General features: G+C 38.1%; 1 protein-coding gene across 5 annotated transcripts in view; it reads right to left on the bottom strand.

Annotated features, from left to right (window-relative positions):
• Positions 1 to 27,877, bottom strand: part of ARHGEF7 (Rho guanine nucleotide exchange factor 7) — a 108,374-nt gene that overhangs the window by 59,958 nt on the left and 20,539 nt on the right. For 3 of the 5 annotated variants that reach the window (XR_003916323.1, XM_018084135.2, XM_018084137.2), the window contains exons 2-5: positions 18,086 to 18,170; positions 13,751 to 13,881; positions 11,117 to 11,318; positions 2,012 to 2,100 (exon numbers count right to left, since the gene is read on the bottom strand). Coding sequence is in view for 4 of the 5 variants with exons in the window: in XM_018084135.2 (XP_017939624.1) it covers positions 2,012 to 2,100; positions 11,117 to 11,315 (288 nt within the window). In the remaining variant the exon portion in view is untranslated. Of the gene's footprint in view, positions 1 to 2,011; positions 2,101 to 11,116; positions 11,319 to 13,750; positions 13,882 to 17,386; positions 17,504 to 18,085; positions 18,171 to 27,877 lie in introns of those variants that run through there. The other 2 variants (XM_018084136.2, XM_025896255.2) reach the window with 2 other exon arrangements.

The raw sequence follows: 27,877 nt of genomic DNA, 5'->3' as shown, positions 1-27,877 counted from the left end.
GCTGTATATATAATTACAAACTGGTCATTTCCACCCCCCCATAATGTGTCAACAGTCAGTAAATAGCTAGCAGTGAAAACAGCTTGAATCTTACTACACCAAGTTAAGTGTATCAAGAGAGCGGTACCTGAAAAAGATGAAAAATAACCTAATTCCAAGAGTAGGTGTCTGATGGTCACTAGTTCCCTTTTTTTTTAATTAAATTACTTTAAAAGCCAGCCATAGCTCTATTTCTCAAAGTATGGAGTAGTTTGAGCCTCCACGATGATAGTAAGTTATCCAGGGAATAATAACTGAAAAATTCACAAAAGCCAAACGTGATATTTCAAAATTGTATGGCATATTATAACTTAGCCTCCTGAACAAATTCAGACATACTTTCTATTATTCTCACTGAACTACACAATCACCCCCCAAAATGGTTTGCATTACTCTTACAAAGTAAAATATGCAACCACAAGATTCAATTTATTTTGGACACAGTCAAACTGAAGTTTTAGTTAAGTCTAAATTAAGCAGCTGCAACTCTTACTTTTCATCATACTGATGTCTATCAGAAAAAATAATATAAAATTGTAAATGAGGCATGTATTTACCAATTACTTTAAATAAACAAATAAATTAAACCAAACCCCCAAATCTAAATGTCTGATGTTCAAGGCAGCTCCCAATTTATTTTGATTAAAAACTTAATATAAATGCAGATTAAACATAAGAGCAGTCTTCTACCTAGCGAAGGAACTAAATTTTCTCCTGTACTACAGTCACACCATCTTCCTTGCATTGAAAATCATAGGTTTCAATATCAAACAACAAAGACAAACACAATATAACAACTTTGGGGGGGAAAAAACAGGACTAAAAAGAGAGATAGTGAAAACAAAAATAAAAAGGAAAACAATCCAATACTTTGTCACTGAATATATCACAGTAAGGTCTTTACTTCCTGCAGAAGGAAGGGTTTGCTTGCACAGGTACCTTCCATTCTGACTAGCAGGTGTGGGATACAATAGCCAAAGAACTGCAGCCCTCCCTTTTCCATGGAGTTGCAGCTACCAGCAGAGGCAGGAGGAAAGTCAGAGGGAGGAGCAGGAGGCTGCCTCACTGTTTTCAATGAGGATACAATACACAAAACACCTCTGTTCTTCCAGGTGGTTGGTGTTATTCACGCCACAACCACACAAGATGAAAGCATAAAACGATTCTTTATGATCGTTGCTAAAAACTGACAAATAAAATGAAAACAATGGCAGCTGCTTCAAAGAAAAGGGAAAGAAACGTTGTGGTTTGGTTTTGCACCAGCAGGGAGCAGTGCTTAACAAAATCAATAAGATACTTTTTTGCTTCCCAATGTATCTGCTTTTAATAAATAAATGATTCTCAAAATGGTTACAACACACTTAAAGTCAGAGTTGGGTATGTTTCTCACATGCATCTACTAAAGAGGTCTGAGTACCAGGTTATGAATTCCTGGGGATGTGTTAAAAGCTGACTCTGACTGTACCGTTTTGCTATGAAATCTATCCACCAGTGTAAGGGAGAGGTTCCTAAAGTCAATAATAGAGTTGATTTATAAGCATGAATACAAAGGAAGCAAATTGTTTCAAAATGTTCAATCTCTTACTCAACAAAAAGGACAACAGTATTCTTAAGCATTTTAACACAGTAGAATTTCAGTAATTCACAGAGACTGGGGAACACTAATTGCATATTTGGGAGATGGGGAGAACAGGGAAATTAAGGACTAGCAAACTAAGTAAAATTAGCATAATATTACATAAATGCCTATTATTCACTTGCTTTAGACTATAATTTTGCATCATGCTTAAGAATCTGTGTGATATTCTATTAAACTAATGATGAACTTGTTTACATGAGAATCCACTAACACCCCTATCTAGTTTTGGCACTTTCTGACAAGACTGCCTTTTTTCTGTGCAGATAAGAGCATTTAGTTAAATGACATTCTACTGTATATAACAGCTCCCATGGAGGAAAAATGATCACTCACCACATTGTAATAGCTTTTGTTAATTGCAGAAGTATCAAAGCCTTTAGGTGGACTCTTCAATGTACCTGATTTGGGGGAAACCGGTTTTTCTGAAATGTAAAATATTTTGAGGTCAATAGGGTGCAATTTCATAGCTCAACACTAGAGGTCAAACAAACTGCTTTAAAATATTAATCATACAATACAGTGAAAATAGTGCTTCACTGAGAAACATACATAATTGCACTTCAAATTATTGGTAAAGAATCAAAATGGTTCATAAGTTCACAATGAATGAAACTTTAGCCTCACTGAAGGCAAGTTGAAAACCTCCCATTCTTTTTCCTGGAACCAGAAAGTCAGTTAAGCTTTTCAAAAATTATTTTTTAAAAACAAAATGTCACAGATTGCAATTAAAAAAAAAAAATTAAAAAACCCAGGCATTTCCAAACTCCATAGGTACTTTCAAACAAAAGTAGTTTTAAGTTTTAATATCATTTTAATGAACTCAGTGAAAGCAAGTGACCAATCAAAGGCTGAACCATACCAGATGTGAGACATTACATTCACTCTGGTAGAAACAAGAGATTCAAAATACTACACTAGTGAAGTGACTTACCTGATGTCTATCCCAAAAAATCATCTTTTGAAACAAACTGTCTTTTGCTATTAATGAAGTAAAAAATAAAAATGCTTATGCACTTAAGAAAGTTTTTCGTAACACAAAAGAGTTCTTCATAGCATCTTCATAACATCAATCCTTCCTATAATCCCATAGGGAATGTATTCCTCACTAATGCAAACTCTTCCTAGAAGGACAAGATTGGTCTACAAGATCAAAACAACAGTCCTGAGAGTTACCCAGGTGCTGACTCCCAGAACAGAGAGGCACAGAAAACAAACCCCTAAAGCCTCCCCTCCCACCACTACCACTCCTCTAAGTCAATCACAAAGGAGTAAAGAAGAGGTGAGAGAAAAATCAAAAGCATGATGCTGCATGATCATTTGACTCTGCACTCAACCAACTTGTGAGAGAATATTTAACAGGACATTATGGCGCTTTGGTTTGTTTGCTTTGGTGGTTTTGGATTTTTTTTCATTTTTTTTTTTAATTATCAGGTTTGTCTAATATGCTATTTTCAAATATACATTTGAGTAATTTGTAGCCAAACTATAAAATGGCAAATTCTCAACCAACCCTTCCCCCACCCCCCACCCCAGACCAAAAAACCATCATCAAAACATACCTACTGGCTGTTTTACCTTTATTTTAAAGGCAAGCTCATGTTTCAAACACATTTTGATAAAGATATATTAATAATTTAACTCTAGTTTACCTAATACCTCAGGCTAAGAATAAATTATGCAAGTCTCAAATACAGACCTGCCTTTCCAGAAGCCCAGTCAGCCATTCTAAGGGCTGCCTATGGAAAATTCCCATGGAAAGTAAAGTTGATCAGGGAACTGCCATCATAAGCAGAACAGTCCACATGGTACCATCCTCTCCTGAGAAATTTAGTGCTTCTTCAGGCCACCCAGCTGCAACCCCATGGACAATGCCATCTGAGGTGAGCTAACTACAGATGAAGGCCATCCTTTCAACTCCAATGCCAGGAGTGCCTGGCAGGCCAGCAGGACCTGAGGCTTTAGCTAATGGTCCATAAGGCACAGCTCACGCCTCATGAGCACACAGGTGCTATCATCTTTAAGAGGCTTTTCTCTGTATTGCACTGGAAGTCTCAAAAAAGCTAATCTAAAAATAAAATACTGTCTAAAAACTGCCACACAAGGGCAAAACCAATTTTTCCTTACCACATTCAGAGATGACAAAAAAATCCTTTTGGTTAATATCCCCCGCCTACCCACCCCAAGTCAGATCTAAGCCAATAGACAGCACAAAAACTATTAGATCAGGCTGTTATGCAGCTGGGAACACTGATGCTCTCAGCCACCAGCCCTGCAGCACATACATGCTCTGCTACAAAGCCAAGTAATTCCAAGTGACAGGACTCCTCCCATCCCCTCAGAAAAAAACCCGTAAACTCAAGCAGATTTGCCATCAAATACTCAGTGTGAAAGAAGAACCTAAAATCATGTTGTATATATGGCTACCCATTTATATATTCATCTATCATGCTACTCCTTATGGGACAATTACAATTCATTTCTTTGTACTGAATGATGAAAATTATGTCCTTTACACGAACTTGGTTCTTTGCCTTCATGCTTTGTGGAAACTCTTGACTTATCCTCCAATTTACAGTGACTTTCAGGTTCACTAAATACCTAAAGCTTTATTAATCATGTGCCAAAAAGCATGAAAGGAGAAACCAGAGTTATTTAGGCATAAAAGTAAGTACTTGTCACTGAATTTATAATAATACAGATGTCTGGAAAGGAGAAACAAGAGTTATTTAAGGATAGAGGTAAATACTTGTCACTGACTTTGTCATTATACAGATGTCTAGTCATTGTTAATCTGGAGAAAGTTGGCTGGTCATAGAATTTTGGTTCTTGTAAAGGGTATAAAAATACATTTCTCCTTTTAAGCTGCTGAACAAAGTGGGAGATTTTTTTGCTGAAATGTACAGTCATTTATATTACCAGCTGTTTAGCTGATTCAATTATCCAGCAGAGACATATATATGTCCAAATTCAGATTTAAAAACAGGACAGAAAAAAAAATAAATCACATTCAAATAATTTTGCCTGAACAGCCATAATCAACATTTAGTTTTTAAAATGTAAAGGCCACTTCTATTGTAGAAGCACAGAATTAGATGCAGCAAATTAGTCCAGCTGTCTATCATGTCTAGTATTCTGCCTTCAAGCAGTACATTGCTTCATAAGGAGGAATAAGAAACAGTCTTGTTGCAATTAGTTTATTGCACAATGAATTACACAGAAGAAAATCCTGATCTTGCACATAAGAAATCACTTTCTTTGTTTATGCTAACTTAAGTGTTATTTATTATTCTTGTAATAGAACATTAAGAGTACCTTTGCAAACAGAGCATATTTCATTAAACATTTCAAGGAGGTGTCACCCCCGTTCAGCAGAGTGGAAATATATACAGATCTTACAGGTCCATATGTCTATAAAGTCCATAGGTTTATGAAACATTAGCAAAACCCTGGCACCTTGCCCACTACAACACAGAGATTCTGTTTCTCAAAGCACTGGAAGAGAGTGACCTGAGCCAGACACCAAGTTTTCCCATACAAATTTTTCCCTTCTCCTCACTTTTCTCCTAGTCACAATGTGAATCCATTACATTGACACTGGAAGCATAATGAGAACAGGCACAGTGTATGATCAGATACAAAGCAAACAAGCATCTCAATTACTGGAAGAGACTATATCCAGTTGATGACTGAAACCAGGAGGTAAGTTACCACTATCACTTTCTTTTGTGATCAAAGCATTACATTCAACTGCCCTCAGCTACACTTGATAATGCTTTGAAGTGTCTAGTGGCTACTGATAAACCAGATAGAATTCACTTAACAGATCATCTTTGAGTGGAGAAGGAGGGTGGCACAGGCTTTTTAACATTATTCTTCCAGCAATTCATTATCTTCAGTAGGACCAAAACAACTTGAAGCAGCTTTTATAACAACTCGAATGCTTTTATAACCTTTCCCTATGTAGTACATAAGATGCAATGTACTCTCTAAAAAGTTCTTATCCTTTACAAACATCTACTAGTTGACTGCAAAGAGACAATGTACCCAATCCTTCCCAATGATTTGTTTCAATTTTAATTTACACACAAGTATTTCTTTCACTTGCCTTCAATTTACTTGAGATTCTCACATTCTCTCCCTTCTGTCATGTCTCCAGCTTATGTCATATTCATTTTCATGCAATGCTCTACTTCATGCTACTCCACAAAGTATTCACTGCCTTCAGAACATACTTTACTAAAGCACTTCAACGCTACTACTGCAAGAACAGCACCGTGTGTTTCTGCGACCACTAGGCTATGGTGCATAATGCAGATAAAAAGATCTGATTTGAGCTATTTCATCCTACATTAGGGAAAGAAAGATGTGCCAACTGGAACACCAAAAGCTATGTGGTCTCTATTAGTGAAGTGCTACAAGCAAACCCTGTCTTTCTAGACTAATTGGCTCATGTCCAACACCAGGAGGGCAGACCTCAACTTGTTCTCAGTTCTCAAGCTGGCTCAAGCATCGCTGCAAAGTGGTCCACTCTGCAATCTGCACACTAGTTCTTCCCCAAGAGTATTTACTGGTCCCAACCTCTATTCTATTTATGCCTGTAGAATAATACTTGACGAGAGAACAAAATACCCCTACAAGTGTACATGGCTGGGGAGAGAAAAACTAATATTCCTTGGGGGGATTATTTGTTTTTTCCTTCTCTTTTTTTCTTTTCCTCAAAGCTAAAAGTGCATCTGTCCTTCCCTTACACACCACAGGATGGAAACAGCTGATGTTCTACACTTCCACTATATTCTGACCTTTTCCCAATACTGATTTTTTTATTGTTTTTAACATCCAACCAGAAGAACCACTGACATTGTAGTTTGCACCAGTGCCAATACTAATATAACTGTCAAGAAAGTATAACAGAAGAGAGGCTAGGATAGTAATGACACCTTAATTTCTGTGAAGAATTAGGATAAAGTTGGTGACATATCAAATGTAATTTTTACAAAGCTGTATTCCCTTTTGCATAACCTCATGCCATTTAAAGGGATTATGCTCGGATAAAATTCATCAAGTGACCATGTGATTTTTTTAAAAATCTGATTAACATCTGACAGTAGCTAAGCAAGTGCATCCCATTCTGCAAGGGAACACTCAAAACTAGGTCTCCAAATCTCTCTACTGTGCAAGACAGAAACAGCAACGTAAGAGACAAGGCTCCACCTACACCTCCACCCCCTTCTGCTCCACTTTAAGAAAAAAAACCTCAGTAAGGCCACACTGTCAAATATCTAACAAGTTTACACACCTTTTACCCTCTGTCATGTATAACAGTACAGCAGGATGCAAACAAAGTCCTCTCGTTTCAAAGTACTTCCTGACTTGTGATCAAAGAACATTAAAAACGGTAAGATGTTACAGGGTTTGAAAATGGAAATGAAAACGTGCACAAAGGGGGAAGGGAGAGAGAAATGGACCATTGTTTTGAAAGGCACATACTTGAATAGAAATTTTTTTTCTCTTTTATGTTTGATCACAGCTATCACAGTTTCAGACAAATTCTCCTTTTCCCCTTGGGTCAGGGAGGCAGAGAGAATAAACACACACTCAAAAGCAAAATAAAACCAGTTTTCCATCTCGAACAAATATATTTTCCCCAAAATAGTCACTGACTATTCACAGCCTAAGGAAACTAAATGTTGTGCTTTGCTCCATAATCTCAGTATCTGTCCTACAACCACTCACAGCTCATCTCATGCATGTATTAGAATTCTGTGCTAATACTGATCATTCTGGCATAGCTAAACAAGCAAGGTACAAGGTGGGTATGACTTTGCAAGGTTTTAGCTATTCTAAGATACCTTACCATGTAACATGCTCTGCTTGTGAAACAAATGTAATGCAGTTTACTTTTCTTCTAAAAGTTTTAAGAAATCAGTGTGGGTAAAGTTCCCATTACTAAGCAGCTGTTTCATCCTTTCCTTGAATATCTAACTTCAAAAAGACACCCTACAAGCTAAGACTAGAAATATACAGTTTTCTGATTAGAGGATTTTAACACAGAACAAAAATCCATTTATCTAAACATCTAATGCCTATGAAGTTTGTGAGAATTAAAATAAAAGCACACATGAGTAAAGAACTTCTTTCATTTCTTCTGTTACTTAGTTTGCAGAAGTAAGGTTACAACAAACTGAGGGGATTTATTTAGTCAAACTCACCATCTCCTGGGAGCATTCCAAATAATGCATCATCAAAAATGAAAGCAGTGTAACCTGTACAGAATTTCTAACTAGTTGCAATATTTTAAGCCACATTTCAGAAAAGAAAGAAGGGTAGAGTAATACTGTCAATGCCAGAACATTTTACAAGTATTTTGAAAACAGATTATATATCCAGGACCTTAGTCAAGAGTAAGTATTTTAACAATTCTATGCTGATCTTTTTTTAAATCAATTCATCGTAACACTGACAGAAAATATATTTTGAATTTGAACTAAGAAGACATCAGATTCTCCTAACTAGTTTTAAAATACATAAGGGAAAAAAGCACTTTTATATTTCATCCTTGTGCTTAAGGCATGAAGGCACTTAAAATATTTCTGAATTAGGAAAATCCTGAGCTGAGGATTTTGTAGTTGCAAGAAGTCGAGAAAAATGGACCATGTAACCTCCTAATAAAGACAAGCTAAAGAGAGCAGGGACACAGGAGGGCAACAGAGACTGTAAACCCACACATATAACCTACATGAAACTTCTCATGAACATCCACTGTTCAAATAACTTCAGAGCTTTAGGGTAAACAGCACTACATCCTTTTTCTGACAAGAACAGCAGAGCAAAGGAAGTCCAACCTCAAGAGACACAGTGGCAATGCACTAGGATACAGAAGGGAGAAGAGTTACAGAAAAGCCCTCTCTCTAGCATTGTCAACAATACTCATAGAGCAGAAATCAGTTGAGAATAAAAACAATCATAACAAATTTCATGGAACCAACAATAAAATGAAGAAAAAAAAGTGTAGCAAAATTACAGCAATAATCTTAAAGTAGGAAGAATTCAGTAAAATTAAAAATATGGGTTAAAAAAAAGAACTGCCACTAATGATAACCTAAGGAGAAAAGGTTCACAAGAATGACAACTCCTTTAAAAATTACAGGCATCTCAAAGAGAGGACAGGAAAGGTAGATGCAAAACTGACATGGATCACATATCATAAATATATATACTGACCACAAACATACAAAAAGAAGCAAAAGTAACTAGAAGTCAGGTCACCAGTTGAAATACAACTAACATGAACATAAGGGGTGGTGGCAACAAAACATGCCATAGCATACATACATCAAGGGGTAAAACTGATCTGCAACTCAACAGTTATTAACAAACACCAAGAAGCTCTTAGTATGCCATGCTTCCTTCTACCACCCTCCCGTCTTTCTTATTAAAAAAGTCAACTTCAGACAATTCAAACACATAGTTACAAATGCATAAAAGGAGGTTAAAATTACTGTTTTGATAAACTACACAGTACCTATTGTGCTGATTTGATAGTAAGAGAACTACCTACATCCATATCTGAAACCAGAGAGGACAAGTGATGGCAAAACAGCAATTTTACAATGGAGAAGAACAGAGAAAGATAGTGAGCTACGGGTCAGTCACTTTAAATTTGTAATAAGCAATGGACTAAGCTTTCTGAGAACAAAAAAGCACAGGCACACATTGCCTTCTATAGAAACAACTGAACATATGAGAGAGCGCTCCAAGAATGCGAGAAGTCTTGCAGAAGCCCGAAGAGGTAAGCTGCTGTAGCACAGAGAACACACCTATACAGCAGAGAGAAAACAACTTGGGAGTAAATTTTTCTGAGGGCCAGAAGTGAATGTTAGAAATTAAAGACTAGAGGCAACTCATCTCAGCCCCAGGGATCAGATAGGGTTGCAAGGACTCGCAAAAATCAAACTCTACTTGGTACTAACCTTGGCACTACAGCTTGTTGTCTCTTCTGACTTCAAGATGTACCTCACCTAAGTGCAGTATTCTTAATAAAACAAGAACCACCTTAATTTCAGTTACTGGAAACTTCTGGTTCTTACATGTTCACTGTTAAAAGCTATTTCTATTCTGGAGCCTAACTGCCTATCCAGATTCCAGTTTCAAGTGTTGGAAGAGATCAAAACTGATGAAATCCAAACAAGACCTCTGCCACACTGATTTAATTGAGTAACGATGGGACAAGAGGGTCATCATGACTGATGCTACAACAACACTACAGACAAAAAACAAGCTTCATGAATTGTTTGTCAAGATCTGATTAATCTCTGAAGAACATTAAAGCTAAGTCTTACACTGTGACTAGGAGAATTGTCTAAGATAATCTAGTTGAAAAGGACAATGAAGTTGCAGATCTAAGACCAGCATTTTGCAACAACAGACCTTACACAGTAAATCAGGGAAGAAAATAAGAGGATGCAACCAGAGGAGAAAAGTAAGTTTAAAATGTGGAGTTTCACCCTTACAACCTCACTTTGCAAGCAGGCATCTGTATGGCTGCCTAAAAAAAAAAAGATAAAAGCCATGCCAATGACTTTAGCACAGCCTCAAAAGATGTGCATTTTCACTGGAGCTGTGACATGGGAAAGAGTGATAAAGCCTCCCAGAGTCCCTGGGTAGTTTTATCATACCAGGTTTATCCCTAATCTCTGAAAGTAAGCTGAGACAGGAAAGATATGGGAAAAAAAAAAAAAGGAAATAAAGGAGACAGTAATGTTAGTTTTGATATTCAGATGACATTTACAGAAGGCACTTTCACTGTATAAAGGTTAAAATAAAACTTCAGTGGAAGGGTGAAGCCTCTATGAAGAAAAGCTGAAGGCGCATGAACATGAAAGAAAAAGAAAAATCACAAATACATTATCTTTCAAAAGTGGATTTTGGTAGAACTGGGTTTCCTTCCTGCAATTATTTGCTTCTAAGTAATGGGATGTGTTGAGTAATTTTTTTGCTGCAGTTTTTTTGGTTGGTTTGAGGTTTCTTTCTGGTACTTTTTTTGTTGTGTTGTTTTTAAAGAGATTTGTAGGAAATCTCTCACTATTTAAACACAAAGTACCAATTCAAAATATGTCAGCACCTGAGTCAAAATCCCGTATTCTAGGAATTCAGACTAAGGAACTCAGAGCAGCCCAACTGTGACAGAGATAGACAGGCAAACAAAATGGGAAGTTTTCTGCATGCTTACTGATAACTCAGAAGCCTCAGAGCACTCTATATAGTGAACTGGGGTGCTGAAGTATGAGTTCCTGAGGATTAATGATCGCTGTGAATGAAGTTCAGTAAATACTGTCAAGCTTAAACAAAAATCATTATCATTTTTAATGAATCAACCAACTATCAACCTCTATCCAAAGCAAGAATTTCTGCAAATATGCTCTCCCATTCAAAACTCACCATTTGATTTTATTTCTCGTACATAGTTACTCGGAAACCACCCTGTTTTTCCGTTTAAAGTTCCTTCCCACCAGCCTCCTTCTTCCACTCTTGTAACATGAATAATATCTCCTTTTGAAAAAGAAAGTTCATCTTCATTTGTCTGTTGAAAATTAAATTTTGCTCTCACCACCAACTGATGGTTGCCGTTATCTGTCATGTCCTAGTAAGTGAGAACACAAAGAACAAAATGATCACATTAGAGATTTAAACATTATTCCATGAAGAAAACAGAAAATGGAAATAGCCTCTCCTCCACACACAATACTCACCACACATTTTTACTGAAAAGCTTTTATAAGGACTGATTTGGCATTTGTAGTATTTCTCTAATTTTTAATCTATGAATTCTCATCAGCCCAGGGAGTATATTGTCTTATTAGAGTCCTTTCAAATCAGAAGGGGTTAACAGAGCTAAAATAAGAGTAATAAAGAAAATAAAATGAGAATAATAAAGAAAACACATATATTTTTTATAAATATCATAAATTGCCTTTGGTATCTACAAAGAACCAAGAGTTTTACATTGAAGAGTCTTTTTCTAAAAAACTGGGCTGGGAGGAGAAAATGAGTTGGATTTAATTTAGTTTTGGATATAAATAGAGTTTTCAGCTTAAAACCTTCTTTTTTTTCTCCTGTAACAGATCAAGTTGGAAGGTTCCACAGCTGAATGTACAAGTCTCCATGGCCTGACAATGAAGAAGGACAGTGTTCTTTCACAAAACCTACAAAACAATTATGCAACTTACCTCAAACAAGTACTCACAAATCATTTCTCTCAAGCTTAGTAAAGCTGGAAGTCTGCAGCATGTCAGACTTGCAGCTGTCCATATAATGATATTTATGCATGCTCATTCCCTATCACAAATGTGAAGACAGACTATTGCTCTGTCATAACAACTAAGTGTTTCAAATTAATGACATTCAAATTTAGCATTTTGTTCATGGATGTCAATTTTGAATATCTGCACCATTCAAGCATTTCGTGAGAGTCAGGGAAAACCTTAATACTAGAAAAGCTAAATAGTTGGACAGTTTTAAATACATTGCACTGGAACTAAGAGAACAGGACTACAAATCATGTCTGTCTATAACTGAGGATTACCTGTGTAACTAAAAAAGTAACTTAGTGAGAAGATGACTGTGTAAGCAATCCTAGTCAGCTACCCAGGTAGAAGATTTTCACCTACATGCTGCCTATATAGTTGAGATGATCAAAAGATGTACTGCATGTTGTCACTTGAATCTTGTAACACAGCAGCTTAATTCATACCCACAGTAATCTTGTTACTGTATCACAACTCAATTTAACCATCAGACTTAGGAGCTGAGAAACTTTAGGAAAATGAGGGCAAACAACTTCAAAAACATTCAGAAAGCCCCAAGATACTGTAAGTCACAGTGTTTGACAATAAAATTGGCACATTTTCAAACAGGTACCTCTGCCTTAGTCCTCTGCTGGTACATCACGTGCTTTCATCCACTCTGACTGCTCAACAAGAGAAAATCTTTTGGCTTAGTAAACAGTAAAAAGCCACAAAACAAGCAGCAACACTGCACAGTGAGATCAACTATAGTCCCTCTGCTCTGTCAGAATGGCTTTCCAGCAAAGGAAACTGAGTACAAATTTGGTGAGAACAGCTTCAAACTGATCATCTACAGCAACAAAACCAAACTAAGAATTTCCTGGGTTTGGCTACTAGCTCTCTTTCCCTCCTTCTTACACTTCTCAGCTCTTTCTAACTTTGTGCAAAGCAACTCAGATCAACAAAGTGATAGAAATACTTAAAACTCTGATCACTTCAGTGATCCAGCTAACAGCTAGTCCCACAAACAGCTGCACCAGCAAAACTGAGTGGGCTGTGAACAGCAGAACAGGAGCTGGAATTGGTGGCCAAGGGCAAAAACTTGCACAGAGAAAACAAACTGCACCTAAGAAAGCTCAAGCAGAGCATGGCTTTTCAAGTTACACATAGTAATCATCACACCATTCAAGACAACCTCTTTCAAGCACAGAAAAAGCAGGTTTCAGTAGGGATCTGAACCCTCCTTGCAAACCTTCAGTCACTAAAAGCACCTTTTATCACAGTTTAGTTTCTAAGAGGTACTCAACCCTGATTTCAGCTGTACTATAAAACAACTGTCCACACCAGTTACCTGAAGACCAGTTGAAGGATTAACCTCAAAACATAACAGACAACAGGAATAACTACTACTACTGCCAACATTAAAAGTACCACCTTTGCTGAGGTTTGAATATCCTTCAATATCACTCCTAAATTCAGTGAGAGAGAAAATGAGATTCTTGCCTTTGGAAAAAGAAAGACACAAATCCATTAAGACACTGTGTATGCAGACAACATGCAGAGCTAAATAAAGAAAAAAATTATTAGAAGTTCACAGAAAGCTGCATGCATTTTGGAACATCATAAGAAAAGCTGCAAAAACATGATGTCACAGGCTAGAAATACAGTGGTGAAAGAGAGGAAATAGTTAATCTGCTACGCTATCAGTTACTTATAAAACTTGGCAAAAGGAAAATAAAAAAAAAAAAAAAAATCACACTGCAGCATGTCTCATTTTTCCAGAACTTACCAAACTCCGATACTGTCCCTGAAAGAGTTTTGAAGTTCTACTGTGTAAAGACTGGGATCCCAGAGAATCAAAAGATTTTATCCGATGAGATGAGGGACGTGCACACACAGAGTCACTGCCCAGTCCTATGTCTGTAGAAGAATGGAAAAAAAGGTAAATATAAGAATTTGAAAAAAATCTGCATTTAACTTCTGCTTACCTCTGTAAAATTCACATGCTTAAACCAGATTTGATACATCTGCAGTTGCTCGGTAATTCAAGATTCAAAAAATTATAGTAATAAATAATCTAAAATCCTGAGACACTGTCAATTTCTTCCCCACACAGACAGGAAAACAACTTGGGCTGTTTAGAAAGAGGAGGGTTAGGGTTCTATTTCTCTATTCCTACTCACTACCAGTCTATTTAAAGGTAATTAACCTTTTAGCTGGTGGCCAAGAACTTTGAATGCATAAAACTTGCTTGAAGTGAAGCCAGCCACATCTGTTTCTTAGCTCTTCCCGCAGCACCACACCCCACGCCTTCACCATCTCCATCTCAATTAAAACATTCCTTCCACTGTTTTTTTCCCTAAATTTCTTTGTCTCATCTCTCTTTTTGCCAACTAAGCTATTTTTTCTTCTTTGGAGGGAGGAATAGGAATAGAGAGGAGAAAAACTGCTTGCTCAAATAAACAAAAACCCTCCTTAAACCTCTCCCCTCTTTCATTTGTCTCTACTCTGGGAAGCACACCCACATGATATGTTCTTCTGAAGGGCAGTGTTATGTGCCATCAAGGGGCTGCTGGGCTCCCTTGTGGGCTGGGGTCATCAAGGGAGCAGCAGGGCAGGGCTCATCCCACCATCCCAGCCAGGAATGGGAGGCCCTGGGGCAGCCCCAGCCCTGTTGCCCACCCCCAGGTGAGGAGTCCTCATTTGGATTACCAAGCCACAGCTAGACAGGGGCTGCACCAAAAGCAGCTCATAAGGGCCAGGGTCAGTGCCAGTGCTGGCTGCAGCCTCCCACAGCCCTGCTGGGAGCCTCTCCCCACGGTTTGGAGGGACAGGGGTTGCTCCTGGCTGTACCACCGTTCCCAGTTCTCACAGCTGAACTCCCAGGGCACTTGCACAGGACAGCAGACAAACACTGCTCCTCCACACAAGTATGGCAAGTCATTCCTTTTCCTCACATTTTCCCACATACAAGTAAATTACTCAGCAAGCATCTGAGCTTCAAGAAGTCCTGAAAGCAATGCAGTTTTTTCAGTCCCGAACCTGGATGTTTTCACTAGACTACACAAGCCTCCCAAATGCTCTCCTGGTTTTTATGTCTCTGTTACTCTCTTTCCTAGTAGTTTATTCTTCTTCCAACACTTGACCTCTGACACACAACTACAGTCTCCTAATAGTTACTTTCAGACTAAAGTAGACCATGATTATGCAAATCCAGGTTATTTTTTGTCCAAGGGAAATAACACAAAGGCTCAGATCCTTGAGGAGACCAGTGAATAAGGCATTTCTGCTGTTCCACATCAAATCTGAAGGGACAACTTGATTCATCTTAACGGGAAAGCCTTTAAACTTCAGCACAGCATCCAACAGCAGCTGAGATGCAGGAAGAGGGAAAGGGTTTGAGAATGACAACAAACACAGTAGTGTTGACAAAGGATGCTCCAAGTCTGCAGTAACTGAGCAGAAAACACCTTCTCGGGTGCATTTTTTTAAATGTGTCATTGTTACCATTCAGAAATCACTATCCTCAAAAAAAACCCCTATAAATATACATTCCCTAGTCAAATAGTGCAATGTTAGAACTATACATATCAAGTTGCTTATTTTGTATGAATAGTATCCTTACACACTGAAGTAACAAAAGACATCACACTTTGTGAACCTGCTTTCCTAAAAGCATTTAAAGGCCACAGTATTAAGATAAACACTGATGATTACAGTCCTTTATGGAAAGGACATACATCTTTGTTTTCACAGACCACCAGTAGAGAAACAGGACTAGATCATGGGTTTAATTTGTAAATCATAACTATAGGGATAATTCTAATGCTCCCAGAAACTTTAAACTTGCCATAACCACCACTACCTAATAGAACTTAAGGATTAAAAGTAACCTGATACCTCTCCACATCCAGTTTGCTGTGTTTCCTAACCGCAGTCAAGTAGAACAGACAAATCCAGCATTACACCTCAACACAGTTCACCTCAAAAAATAGGCTGGCTTATGACAGTATGTTCTGGTTTCTGGGCAGCCCTAAAACACACCATATTGCATTTGTTTAAGTGGTCTGATTCCTGAAATTTTCTATTTCCTAACAGTAGAGCTAATACACCAACACAAGAGCACTTTTATGGCTTGAATTAGGAACTGCGTATGGTGAAAACAAAGAAAATTATTACAGACAAACCACATAGAAATTGAAAGTATTTTTACCAATAATATCTGAATACTTTCAAATCAATCTGAACTTCTGACAGATTTAAAAGGCTTGCAGACCCCATGTACCCATTGAAGTTTCTCTTAAAATCCTAACAAACACATTCAATGAATTTCTCAATGGAATTATTGTCAGAGAAAGAAATCAACTCTGTTCCTAAAACAACCAGGAATCTGGAATGGCAGCAGAATGCATGTGTGACGAATATTGATTTGGTAATTTCCTCAAAAGCTTTACTCTTCCATCCATATAAAGATTTCCAGAGTTTGCAAAACCCTTTCTCCCTCTTACCATTATCTCAACTTCCCTATATCAGTTCCTCTCCCCTCACTTGTCTACAAACAGCAATTGGTTCCTCGATTCCACCCCTCCTGAGACTAAAAATTTGGTGGAGTGAACATCCACAGCAGCCTTCCACCGGTAATCATGCTCATTACTCACATTACTCACATATGGCAGGAAGGCCCATCTCAGAAGAACCTGTGTATGCCTGAAATTCTTGCAGACCTGCACAGGGATCTGAAAGCCATCTTCCAACACTAGAGCAGGGAGATAGAGTCTAAAACACTTTCTACACAATCACCTAGGTAATGAAAATGGTTTGGAAGAAGAGCTGAACAGGAAGACTTATGCTCACTCCTAGGAATGAGGTACCACCATATTCTGCATGTGGTTTCGATTTTTGGTTTCCATACCACCCCCCATCCCCCCATGAAAGGGATCACCCGAGTCCTTTCTAAGCCAGCTGCAACTGGCTTTCTCCTGTGGGCATTAATCTATTGACATCTGGACAAAATAAATGCCCTTTTTCTCCATTTCAAAGACAGTAAAGGCAGCTACAGTGTACAGCAGTTTTAAAGATGTACTACTCTGGTTTGCATTTGCACTTACACTGCAGATAAGAGGCAGTATCTCCAACTGACCTAAGCAGCTTAAAAGAAGTCAATGGTTGTTACTTCATGCCCATTCATTAAATCTAAGAATCTGCTTGCAAAACTCAAGGGGTGCTTTCTAATGCAAGGGAAAGAAAAAAACCACCAAAAACCAAAATCTATGTTGAAATAGATGAGAGAAGTATTATAAAAGTGGCAAGATACTTATCACACTAGCATTAAATGAAGTAACACTGATCCACCACTGACTTTTCTATCACTTTTCTTCCTCACATAAAAACTGACAAGTATGGTTCATTTTTAAATCTCTCTCACCTGATTCTGACCTGATGGTCACTACTGAAACTTGCTGCTGACGGTGGAGCAGCAAGAAGCCAAAAGGGTCACGAACGTTAACATTTCTTGATTGTCCTTGGGTCCAGTTGGCATCATTTAGCACAGCCTCACCCTACAAGGATGGATGGACACCTCTCACCCGTGTGTTATTTCTACAGCTCTCTCCCCTCCCACCAAAGAACTTGAGGCAAATGGTTCATGACTTCTAGCTGCTACCTCAATGAAACATGTGGCTTAAGGGATCAAAGACATTGGCTATTCTTTTGTTACTGGCAAGAAAGGGTAGTGCTGGGGAATAGAGAGTGAGGAGGGCAAAAAATTCTGACAAAACTGTTCAAACATGAGAATGACAGAATAGAGCAAAAGTTATCTTTAGTATTTCAAACTGGGATGAAAAAATAGAAAAAACAACCAAAAAAACAGGCCCTTTTTCTAAGATTGCTTGCCAGCTTAAAGGCTTAGTCTCAGCTCTACCGCAAAGCTTCCTTCTGCAGAAGACACCACTGGGGAACCCAAAGAGATCACTGCCAAAGTGTTAAAAACATGAACTCCAACAAAAACTCTTTTAAAATGCTGGACATGCTCATTTCATCACGGGTACAGCAACAGGTATAACTATACACTGATGCAAGTTGAAATTAATTGTAAGTCAACATCAAGACAGAGTAGTCTACTTACCTGCAGTCACCTTATTTAAAGCCACAAGAGAGCTGAGAACTTTGCTGAAATTCTGTCCCTGATACAGGTCATTTGCATCAAAAGTCTAAAAACAAACAACAAAAAGGCAATAAGTCATAGAAATAAGCCTTTAAACTAAGCATTTCTATACTATCATGCAAACCATGAATGCAGAAGCCATTTCACAATCAAGGTAACAGTCTTTTAGTGACTGTTATGGACCAGCAAAACTGTGGAGGGATTTTTTCCCATAAAGAAAAAAAAACAAACCAAACAAACAAAACCCCCCAAAACAAACAAACAAACAAAAACACAAACCAAGTTATTTTTAAATAGAAGGATAATATAGCAACAGCTGAACTTGAAAAAAAGTTAAGAACATAGGAAGTAAAAATATCAACATTCATTTAAGCTCCAACAAAGTTGAAAAAGACACAATTATCAGAAGATAGAAGCTTTCCTCAGACATTTTGGCCAAAAAAGTTACTGGGTACCACTACTCTTGGCATACTCTTCTTCTTCTGAAGCAGTGCCACAGATGTTGTACCTGATTATTCACAAAGTCATTTTAAAATTACTACAAATACTTTAAGAAGTCCTACAATGTACATGCTATCTCTTTACTCTACAAGAAAGAGGAAAATGGCATTCCTGAACACTAATGAATTTTAAGACAAATGCAGTTTCTGGATAGGTTAGATGGAGAATGAGGTTTGGGAAGCAGAGGGATGAAAGGTGAGCTTTAATTTATTTTTAATTTTTTAACTGTGGGAAAGAGATCCAAACCTCAAACTATCTTGTAGAAAACGCTCTAGTAACTTTCAAACACTGGGTGACGACATTAAACATCTGAATTTTGGGGGGAAAAGAGAAGATTAAAAAAAAAAAAAAGAAAAAAGAGACCCATAATATTTGCCTGAGGTAATGGAAACACTCATCCAAAGTCTCATGAAAATAGCTCTTACAACAGATTCTGCAAGGGTTGGAAGGAGTCACAGTACTTATTTGTGCAAGACTAGAAAGCTGACAATAAAAGACAGCTACTACAGTTCTTCCAACTGATTTGAGAAACAGAAAGAGATTTAGTTTCCCGCAGCATAGAGTTTTTTATCTAAAAAGTCAACAAAAACATGTTCATTTTCCTGATAACAAATCCATTGCCCAGGCACTATCAGAAAGTCCATACCCCAGAAAGCAGCCTTCCAAGACAGGAGAGGAAAAACCCCTGTTCCCAAGAGAAGAGCAAGAAAGAAACAAAGGAAGGCTAGTTGAACCAAGAGAAGGGAAAATTTTAACAGAATCTACCTAAATAATCACAGAAGGGGCTGCCAGACCAGTTGTGACTGGTTATGTAATATCCCAAGAAAGGTAGAAGAGATTTAGGAAACATTTAATGACAGTATTACTTAGTAAGCAAAAACTCCTCCCAGTGCATCCACGGTATTTGAGGTACTCGAACAGTTATCATACACGTTTTTCCCCCGCTCAGACTGAGGATCATCTCAGGTCCCAGGCACAGCAGTTCTACCTGGGTTGCACAGGTACTGACATCTCTTAAGCTCGAGCAGTGTGTGCACAGCTCAGAAGAACAATGCCACAGAACGGACATAGAATTAAGCAGAGGTGCACACTAGTTTACTCCAAGCAGTTATCACTCACATAAAATAAGTCAAATAATTATTTCAACAGGTTTCACTGGGCTACAGATAATTTAAGTGACTACTCTTAGTTAGTTGAAGCTGTAAGGAGAAAGAAGAGGGACCAGGGAATTGCCTAGGTATGAATCTGGTAAGTTTTCTTCTGAAACACAAGAAGTATTAAAAGACTCAATACACAAAAAAGGCATTAGGAAATAAGAAATAATCTGACTTCACGAAACCAATAAACACATGATAGGTTTTATTAACAGCATAATTTATAAATGCAAAACTAGACTGGAGATCAGCCTAAGCACTGTGCAAATCAGGGGAACAAATTAAGCTGTTATGGAACAAAAAAGTCTCAGGAGTGTGAAATTTTTATTGCTTATAGTGGTAGTTTTTACAAAAGGAAACTTGAAGTGTGAACAGAATTATGAAAGACTGGCCTTGATACTAAACAAGGAAATACATGAGACAGGTGCTCATGCAGACACCAGAACGGAATCAGAAAGGGACTACAAGGGAGAGAAAGAATGATTAAGGAAAGGAATGTTTAAGGAAAAGGTTACAAAATACAGCTTAAACTTACAAAAACTTAAAAACAACCCAACCCTAAAACCATTTTAAGCTCACCTTCATTCTGGATTTTGACAGAGCCAAGAGCTCTCCAATATCAGGCTAACTTGAGAACAACAGGATGGAAGGAAGCCTCATTTCCTGCTATACTGAGACTATAGGGATACCAAAAACAATTTCATTGGACCATCCCAACATGTATAGTGCCATAAAAAAGCCTGTATCCAGGACATGCATCCAGTCTGCTACTTCACAGGAAACAACACAATGGGAGGATACGAGAAGCATTTGCTTCCTCGTGATTTTACATGAAGCAATTCTGACAGGAAGCCACACTCAGCAGCTCATGGTCAGTATGTTCAGCAGCAGCAATTGATAAAGGAGGAGGGAGCCATGACACCCTCCAGAGAGATTTTCTACTAATGGTTAACAATAAACTAACCTAGAGAGATAAAAAGTGAGGAAAAAACTTAGGTGCTCTAACATTTTTAAGCTAATTTATTATGAACCCAACTTCTTGATTGTAAAAATCTTACATCCAAAAAAACCCACAAAACAAAACAACAACAACAACAAAAATAAAACAAACAAGCAAAAAAAAACAAACAAATGAAATAGAGGAGGTTTGCTCATTTCACAATATATTTGAAAACTCCGATACAAGTAAGAGCATCAAGGAGCTTCCATGGGATTGCCACAGAAAACAGTTTACTCCAGGTTTTCAAGAGAAGTCTGACTTGTATGTGGCCTGTGATCTTTATTCCAATATTTATGGACAAGTCAGCTGTAGAATTGACTGTCAAATTTTATCTTGATGTGAAAAAGAATAATTTCCCTATTCAGAGACACTGGATGACAAACATCCCCTCCACACAGCACTCCCAATTCTGCAATTGCAAAAATCAAAGCTGAATTTTGAGATTCAAATATCAAGCAAAGTTATTTTTATATTGCAATATATTACCAAATAATAAGGTCTGCATGCTGAATCATCTCCTGTAATACTAACATAACCCATTTTTCTAATCATGTCACATGCACATGAATTCAAACTTGCACATGCTTACAGCTCTTTAAATCTAAAAATGCAAACAGCAAGATATTACCTTAGAAATATTGAGATTTGTCTTTTAAACATTAGGCAACAGGCATATATAGACATTGAACAAGGCTTTATTGGAAAAAATATTTCCCATATGCCCTTACTTTCCAGGCAAACAACATTTATAACTCTGCAGAGACTCTACCTGTGATGAAGTTCACCCTCTTATTGATGCAATCTTTATCTTTGACCAAGACAGTCAGATAAAACATTAGGAAGAATACAAGAATAAAACCTTCAGAAATCACATCAGACGAGGACCCAGCCAAGCCAAGTCTTTTGACCAAACTATTTAACTAACTTCGTTTTTAAATACCATAGAAAGGACCACACACAGATATGCCTTCTATAAGCATTAAGATGAAAGAAGGAGAAAGGAGGTGATGGTGTTCAGAGTGATGGTGTTTGTCTTTCCAAGTCACCACCAGGAGTGATGCAGCCCAGCCTTCCTGAAGATGGTTGGACCTCTGCCTGCTCATGGAAGTGATGGATTAATTCCTTGTTCTGCTTTGCTGGTGTGCACAGGTTTTGCTGTACCCATTAAACTACCTTTATTTCAACCCACGTGCTGTCTCACTTTTACCCTTCTGATTCTCTCCCCCATCCCACCAGGGAAGAGTGAGCGAGTGGCTTCGTGGGGCTGAGCTGCCAGATGGGGTCAAACCACAACAATGTCCCAGACGGACACTGTATTCTACCAGATCAGATCAAACAGTCCAACAGCAAGAGGTCTTACGTGACCTATAACACCATGCATACATTCAAGAGTATTCTGACCCTTTTGGTCACAGCACACTGACTGCCAAAACCTGCCAATTGCCTGCCCTGACCCACAGATTCTGGCTTTCTTTTCCACACCCCATACTAATTCCAAATACACAGGCCTGGCTTCCTAGAATTACGCATGCATTTTTGCCCCTAGGATTTCAACTGCCTACAAACTCAATGAATAACAATTTTATGACCTTTTCCAGATCATTCGTTACATGTTACATAACATGGTGAAGTATCAACAACAGCAAAACCCCTATAGCAAGGTATACATTGGATGGTCATTCCACATTTGCAATTATATTAATGCCTATTAATAAGCCAGTGTTTAAATTCACTTCATGACAGCCATATTCGTTTTTCCATCACTGACAACTCTTAAACACCAAACAAAATGCCTTTAAGATTCATTTAATCCACAGACTGGCTGTTCAAACACCAAATCCACCTTCCCATTTTAAACAAGACTAATGCATGGATCTGCTTAAACTCCTTCACATTCAAAATGGCCAGGATAATACATTCAGGTAACTTTAAAGTCATCTAAATCACTAACCCTCAGTAGATGGAGACTTCTGTTCAAAGTGTTTATGATCTAATACAAATAAGGAAATAAAACTAAAATAACAATGCTCATCCCTCATATCCCTGCAACAACCAATATCTACTGAAAGGTAAAAATATTAACTGAGAAATTCATGAAAGCAAAAGGAAATGAGAAAAAGTTGAAAATATACCTGCTGAGAGCAGACTACAGCATACACTAAGCCTGCAGCAGGATTCTTTTCTTCAAATCACTCAGTTTTAAGGCCTCAGGTAACCTTTATACTATTTTATTTCCCCTTTCTAGACCTTAAAGTCAGAAACCAGTTATGGAGGAAGTATTTTTCAAATAAGGTACTTCACCTGATAAGGCAAGGTTTATAACTGGAGACGGGGGGGGAAAAAGAAAAAATCTCGAGGGTAGTTCAGTCAAGCTTCCAGGCACGCACTTCTTCAATAAGTCTACCAAGCTTAACTTGCTTGTATCCTTAAATCATTAAAGTATCAGTGAGGCTGTATCTAACCGTCATAGTAAGAAAAGTTAACATACTGATTAAGAGCAAAATAGAAAGGTTTTTCCTAATAAGTATTTCCTTCCCTGACTACTGCCTTGAATATACCCAGTACAGTATTCTCAGTGGGTATTAACACTTTAAGCATCTGACAAAAATAGATGACAGCTCTCTTTACAGTACTGCATCACAAACTGCAGCAGCTGAGGAGCTGACTTCAGAGCTCAGGCATCTGTGCAGCACAGATAGGGCTGCTGCTGCTGTTAAGCTCACCAGCCAGCCCCAAAATAAGCTGTAACCCCCAGGCTGGGTGTACTAAACCAGCAGGACACTTTCCAGCTCAGTTTCGAGGCCTTGGGCCCCAAGCACAAAAGATTAGGAGAACATTGGCTCACTCACCCGGAGGAAATGAAAGGAAATGAGCAGGATGGCTTGGTAAAGCACAGCATGACATGGACAACGTGTCACTCCACCTGTTCCTAGTGCATACGCTGCAGTATTTTTGGCCACGGGAGCGCAAATAAAGAAGCAGTAGGGGAAAAAAGCAATTCGTGGTTAGAAACAGATGATCTTGAAAAACACTAAGAATCCCAACATCTTGCTTTGTTGTGCCACCACCCCCAGTGTGGCACAACCCCTGCGGCAGCTGGCAAGGTGAAGCCACGGAGGTTCAACCTCCTGCGATGACACCTAATATGTCCAAGCAGGAAAAAAGATGCCGTAGGTAAGCCTACATGCAAATCATAGATTTCTTCATTTATTCTCACATTAGGTCAGCTCTAAGTGGTGCTGAGTCTCCTTCAGCTATTAAGCAGCAGCTGTTCCTCGAGCTCTGCATTATCATCTGAAAGCTGCAGCAGTAAAAGGAGAGATAAGAAAAGCAGGGAACTATGACAACTGAGAAAGGAAAAGAAGGGGAGGGGGAAGAAGAGATGATTACGAATGTTCTGGAAATCTCTATGAAGCATGTTGTTGCCGAAATGTAGTAATGTACAGTACAAGGGAGAGCTAAAAGAAAAAAATTAGGTTCTGTTTCAAAAATTAAGAGTAAGACAAAAGGAACAATTTGAAAAATAACTGAGAAAACAAACCTGCAGTGTAAGATTTCTGCACGATTCTGTAACAGTTCACAAGAGAAAAGTCAGTGGTAAAGAATGAATAAAACTTAAGAGGAGGTCTGGAATAAATTTTGCTGCTTATATAAGCCTGTTCCTCAAAAGTAAAAACCTAACTGTACTAAAACCAGAACACAACTTAGAAAGCTTTATTTAATTCCTGCATGTTAAGATGTAACATCCACAAAAGCAAGCACAACCAGTCATAAAAAATGTATACAGGCATTTGTAGTGGCTGTTGCACATCTGTGTGTGTGTGCATCCAGATATACATTTACGACACACATCCAAAGAGGACAAAGGTTAAAAAACTTGGTTTAGAGTCCTAAAGATTTCCGGCTCCAAGAATTTTTGTCCAAAACAGTCACATCAAAGCACTAAGGACATCACAGAGTATTTATTTCAAATACTAAGCAACATTTTACCTAAGCCACTGCTTCAAAGTAAACATCTAAACATCGACAAAACATTTACAACTTGTCATCAACCCCAGCAAAAACAGCATTAAAAAAAAGAAACACAAAAGAAATACTACATTTCTTTTTGAAGATGAACTGTACAATTTCTTAAGCTTTCCAAATCTGTTTTTAGAATGAGACACAGCAAGTCAGAATCCTCAAATGAAATCTTTGTAAGAAAGTCATAGAATCTGGTATTTCTGAGCATAAACTCCTAGTAGCAGCAAACGAAGATGTAATTTAAAAAACAGAAACAGAAAGGTTAGCACTGCCTACACTTGATTAAGTAAGAAAACATAAGCCTGTTCCAAATTTCCTACCCGCACAGCAAAACAAAAGCCACATCTATCCCACCTTCATCCTATATCATTATCAAATTGATGACTACAAAGCGATAATCTCAGCAGCCACTGAGAGAAACATTCGGTGGCATATAGGATTAATACATGACTGAGTACTAAGGCTTAAGGAAGCTCACACTCCTGGAACTACAGGTAAAAATAAAAGTTGTTGGAATTAGATTACCAAAGATCAAATTTTATCGGGATGCTGAAGTTGAAATGCCTCAGTGCTCGCCAACACAACAGGTTACACCTACTCTCTGGGCTGAAACACAGCAACTGCATAAGCACCTTCAAGTGCCAATAAAGAGAGGCACCATCAACAGGCAAACTCGGCCAGAAACATACCCCGAGAAAGAGTCAGCCCAGTAAAACCCACTTCTCTTCCTGATACACACAGACAAGAACTATGTAAGCTACTCTCCTAAAATAAATCAGGAAACGCAGCTGTGGAAATCCAGGCCAAAATGCAGAGGGAATACTGTGTGTAAGTAAGAAGACACACTGCACCAAGAAAAAAACCCGCAAAATATACACTTGGAAACAAATACAGTCAGCTTTGCTATAAAACAGAGTAAGCACTCAGTGATAGAAATGGCAAAAATTAATGTTTTGCAGAAGACAGAGACTGCCAGTGCATCTTAGAAACAAGAACATGGTTAAATAGTCATTTTCTAGGGGAAAACAACAAGAGCAAGGTGAAGGATTTTCCCAAATAAAACAGGTTGCAGAGAAGGAAAGCAGCTTCTAAGTCTCACTGCCCTCCTGTCACCCTTCACCCCCCACAAGAACAAAGTTAACATATCCTCTGGGATTGTGATGCTGATTCTGAAAGCAGACACTTATATTTTGTGAAGCTAGTGTCTTCTCTCATGAATAGTTCATTAAAGGTCAGTGTAGCAGGAGAAAGCCTGTGAAATCAGTTTTTAAGTCTGTCTATGAGACAGATGCTGACAATTATTTGAATCAGTTTGTCAATAACTTGCAATTACCAAAAAAAAAAAAAAAAAAAAAAAGGAAAACGATAGGGCAGATTTTTGGTCTTCCGAATTCATGTGATGTCTGTAACACTATCAACACCTCACCTTCTAAAGACTGCAACCCCGGTTAGACCGATTGTGAGTCATGGGAGTGAGTGACTGGTCACTCCAGGGGCTGCACTTTCTTTTTTTTTTTTTTTTTTTAATCACAGCAGAAGTTACTGTAACAGAATCTGCAAACTGTTTCCCATCTTGTAGTAGAAACACACATTACGGCTACATCAACAATTTATTCCTGAATTTTTTTTCCCCAGTAAGTTAAAAAGAAACAAGTTTTGGAAAAGCCTTTATGAAAGGACAATCAGAAATCATGGTTCCGCACAAACACCTTAGTTAACATTTCATGCTAACTAAAAGTACTCAAGCACTGAAAATGAAAACTTGACAGCAGAAATCAAAATGAGAGGACAGCAACAATGACAGCAGTTCAGACTACCAAAACAGGCTGCCCAATTGGCCTGGCCAGGGTCTGAAAGTACTTACTGAACATAAACATTCCGAACGAAATCACCTCCGTGCAAGGTTTTACAAACTGCTCTTTCCCAACCGCTGAAGTCAGTAATGGCACATTAAATATTTTAAGGCTCAGATTAAACTAATTTCTAATGAAGAGAAAATTGATACAATCAGGAAACTTTCAGCTAGGAAGAGAGATGTCTCCTTTTGGAATACTTGAATTTTAGATTTATTTTCTAAAACAAAAAAAGGACACATCAGCTAAACTGTGAGCATCTCCATATTCTTACCTAAAGACACAGGAAGGATGGCTTGCCATAACTGATTTCAGATGCCTTCTGCCTAGATGCATGTTCTGCCAACATTTCTCAACTAATTTCTGAAATATTAGCTTAGTTTCAAAAGCCATGCTGTGTGAAGAAAGGGGAAGAGGCCCATATAATGAAGCAAAAAGCTTAATTTATACAACGAAAATTTTGGAATTAAAAAAAAAAACAAACTAGGAAAATCTGTCTCTCTGGGTCCAAAATAGGTAGTGTTACCTGCAATCCAAGCCTCCATTTGCAAAACGGAAAAGAGCAGATAATTACCAGTCTAAGTCATTATCATCAAATCCAATTACCACAGACACATGGTAATACTGCTGAGACAGACTTGTTTCAGAACAGGAGCGTTCATGGACACTGGCAAGCCCAGAGCATGTCAGAGACCAAGAGCTGGGGGCGGGCAAAAGGAGGCATCTTACTGCAAAGGATTTTGTACTACATGAGGTTATCATCTGCCCTCTTAAAATAGCCTGCTGGCTGTTTTACTACACTACCACGTGCTCTAGCCACAACTTAAATGCTATCACATGCTCACATTTCATCTGGAACAAATGTGTGCAGCCAAGTGATCAGATGATGCACAGATTCAGCATCAATGGAGAACAAACTACAGCCAGAGCACGAGCCAGAAGCACAGTCCCACTGACCTCGAACACACTATTTCCCCCACTGCTCATCAGCTTGGGAGTCTTGTTTTGCTCTGTGTACACACACTTTTTTAAATAGACATATTAATAGAAGAAGGAAAATGACTGGAGCATTTAATATGTATTAGCAGTTGCAGGAGAAAGACTGAAGGGGAACTGATATTCTGGCAACAGTCAGAATCTGACTAAGCATGGTTAGACGTGGAAAAAAAGTGGGAGAGGGGAAAAAGATAACATAGAAATGCAAGAATGAAAGAAAAAAGAA

This window comes from Manacus vitellinus, unplaced genomic scaffold (assembly GCF_001715985.3).
Source record: "Manacus vitellinus isolate BGI_N305 unplaced genomic scaffold, ASM171598v3 scaffold_7_pilon, whole genome shotgun sequence".
NCBI lineage: Eukaryota > Metazoa > Chordata > Aves > Passeriformes > Pipridae > Manacus > Manacus vitellinus.
This window is presented reverse-complemented; position numbering and strand designations above follow the sequence as displayed.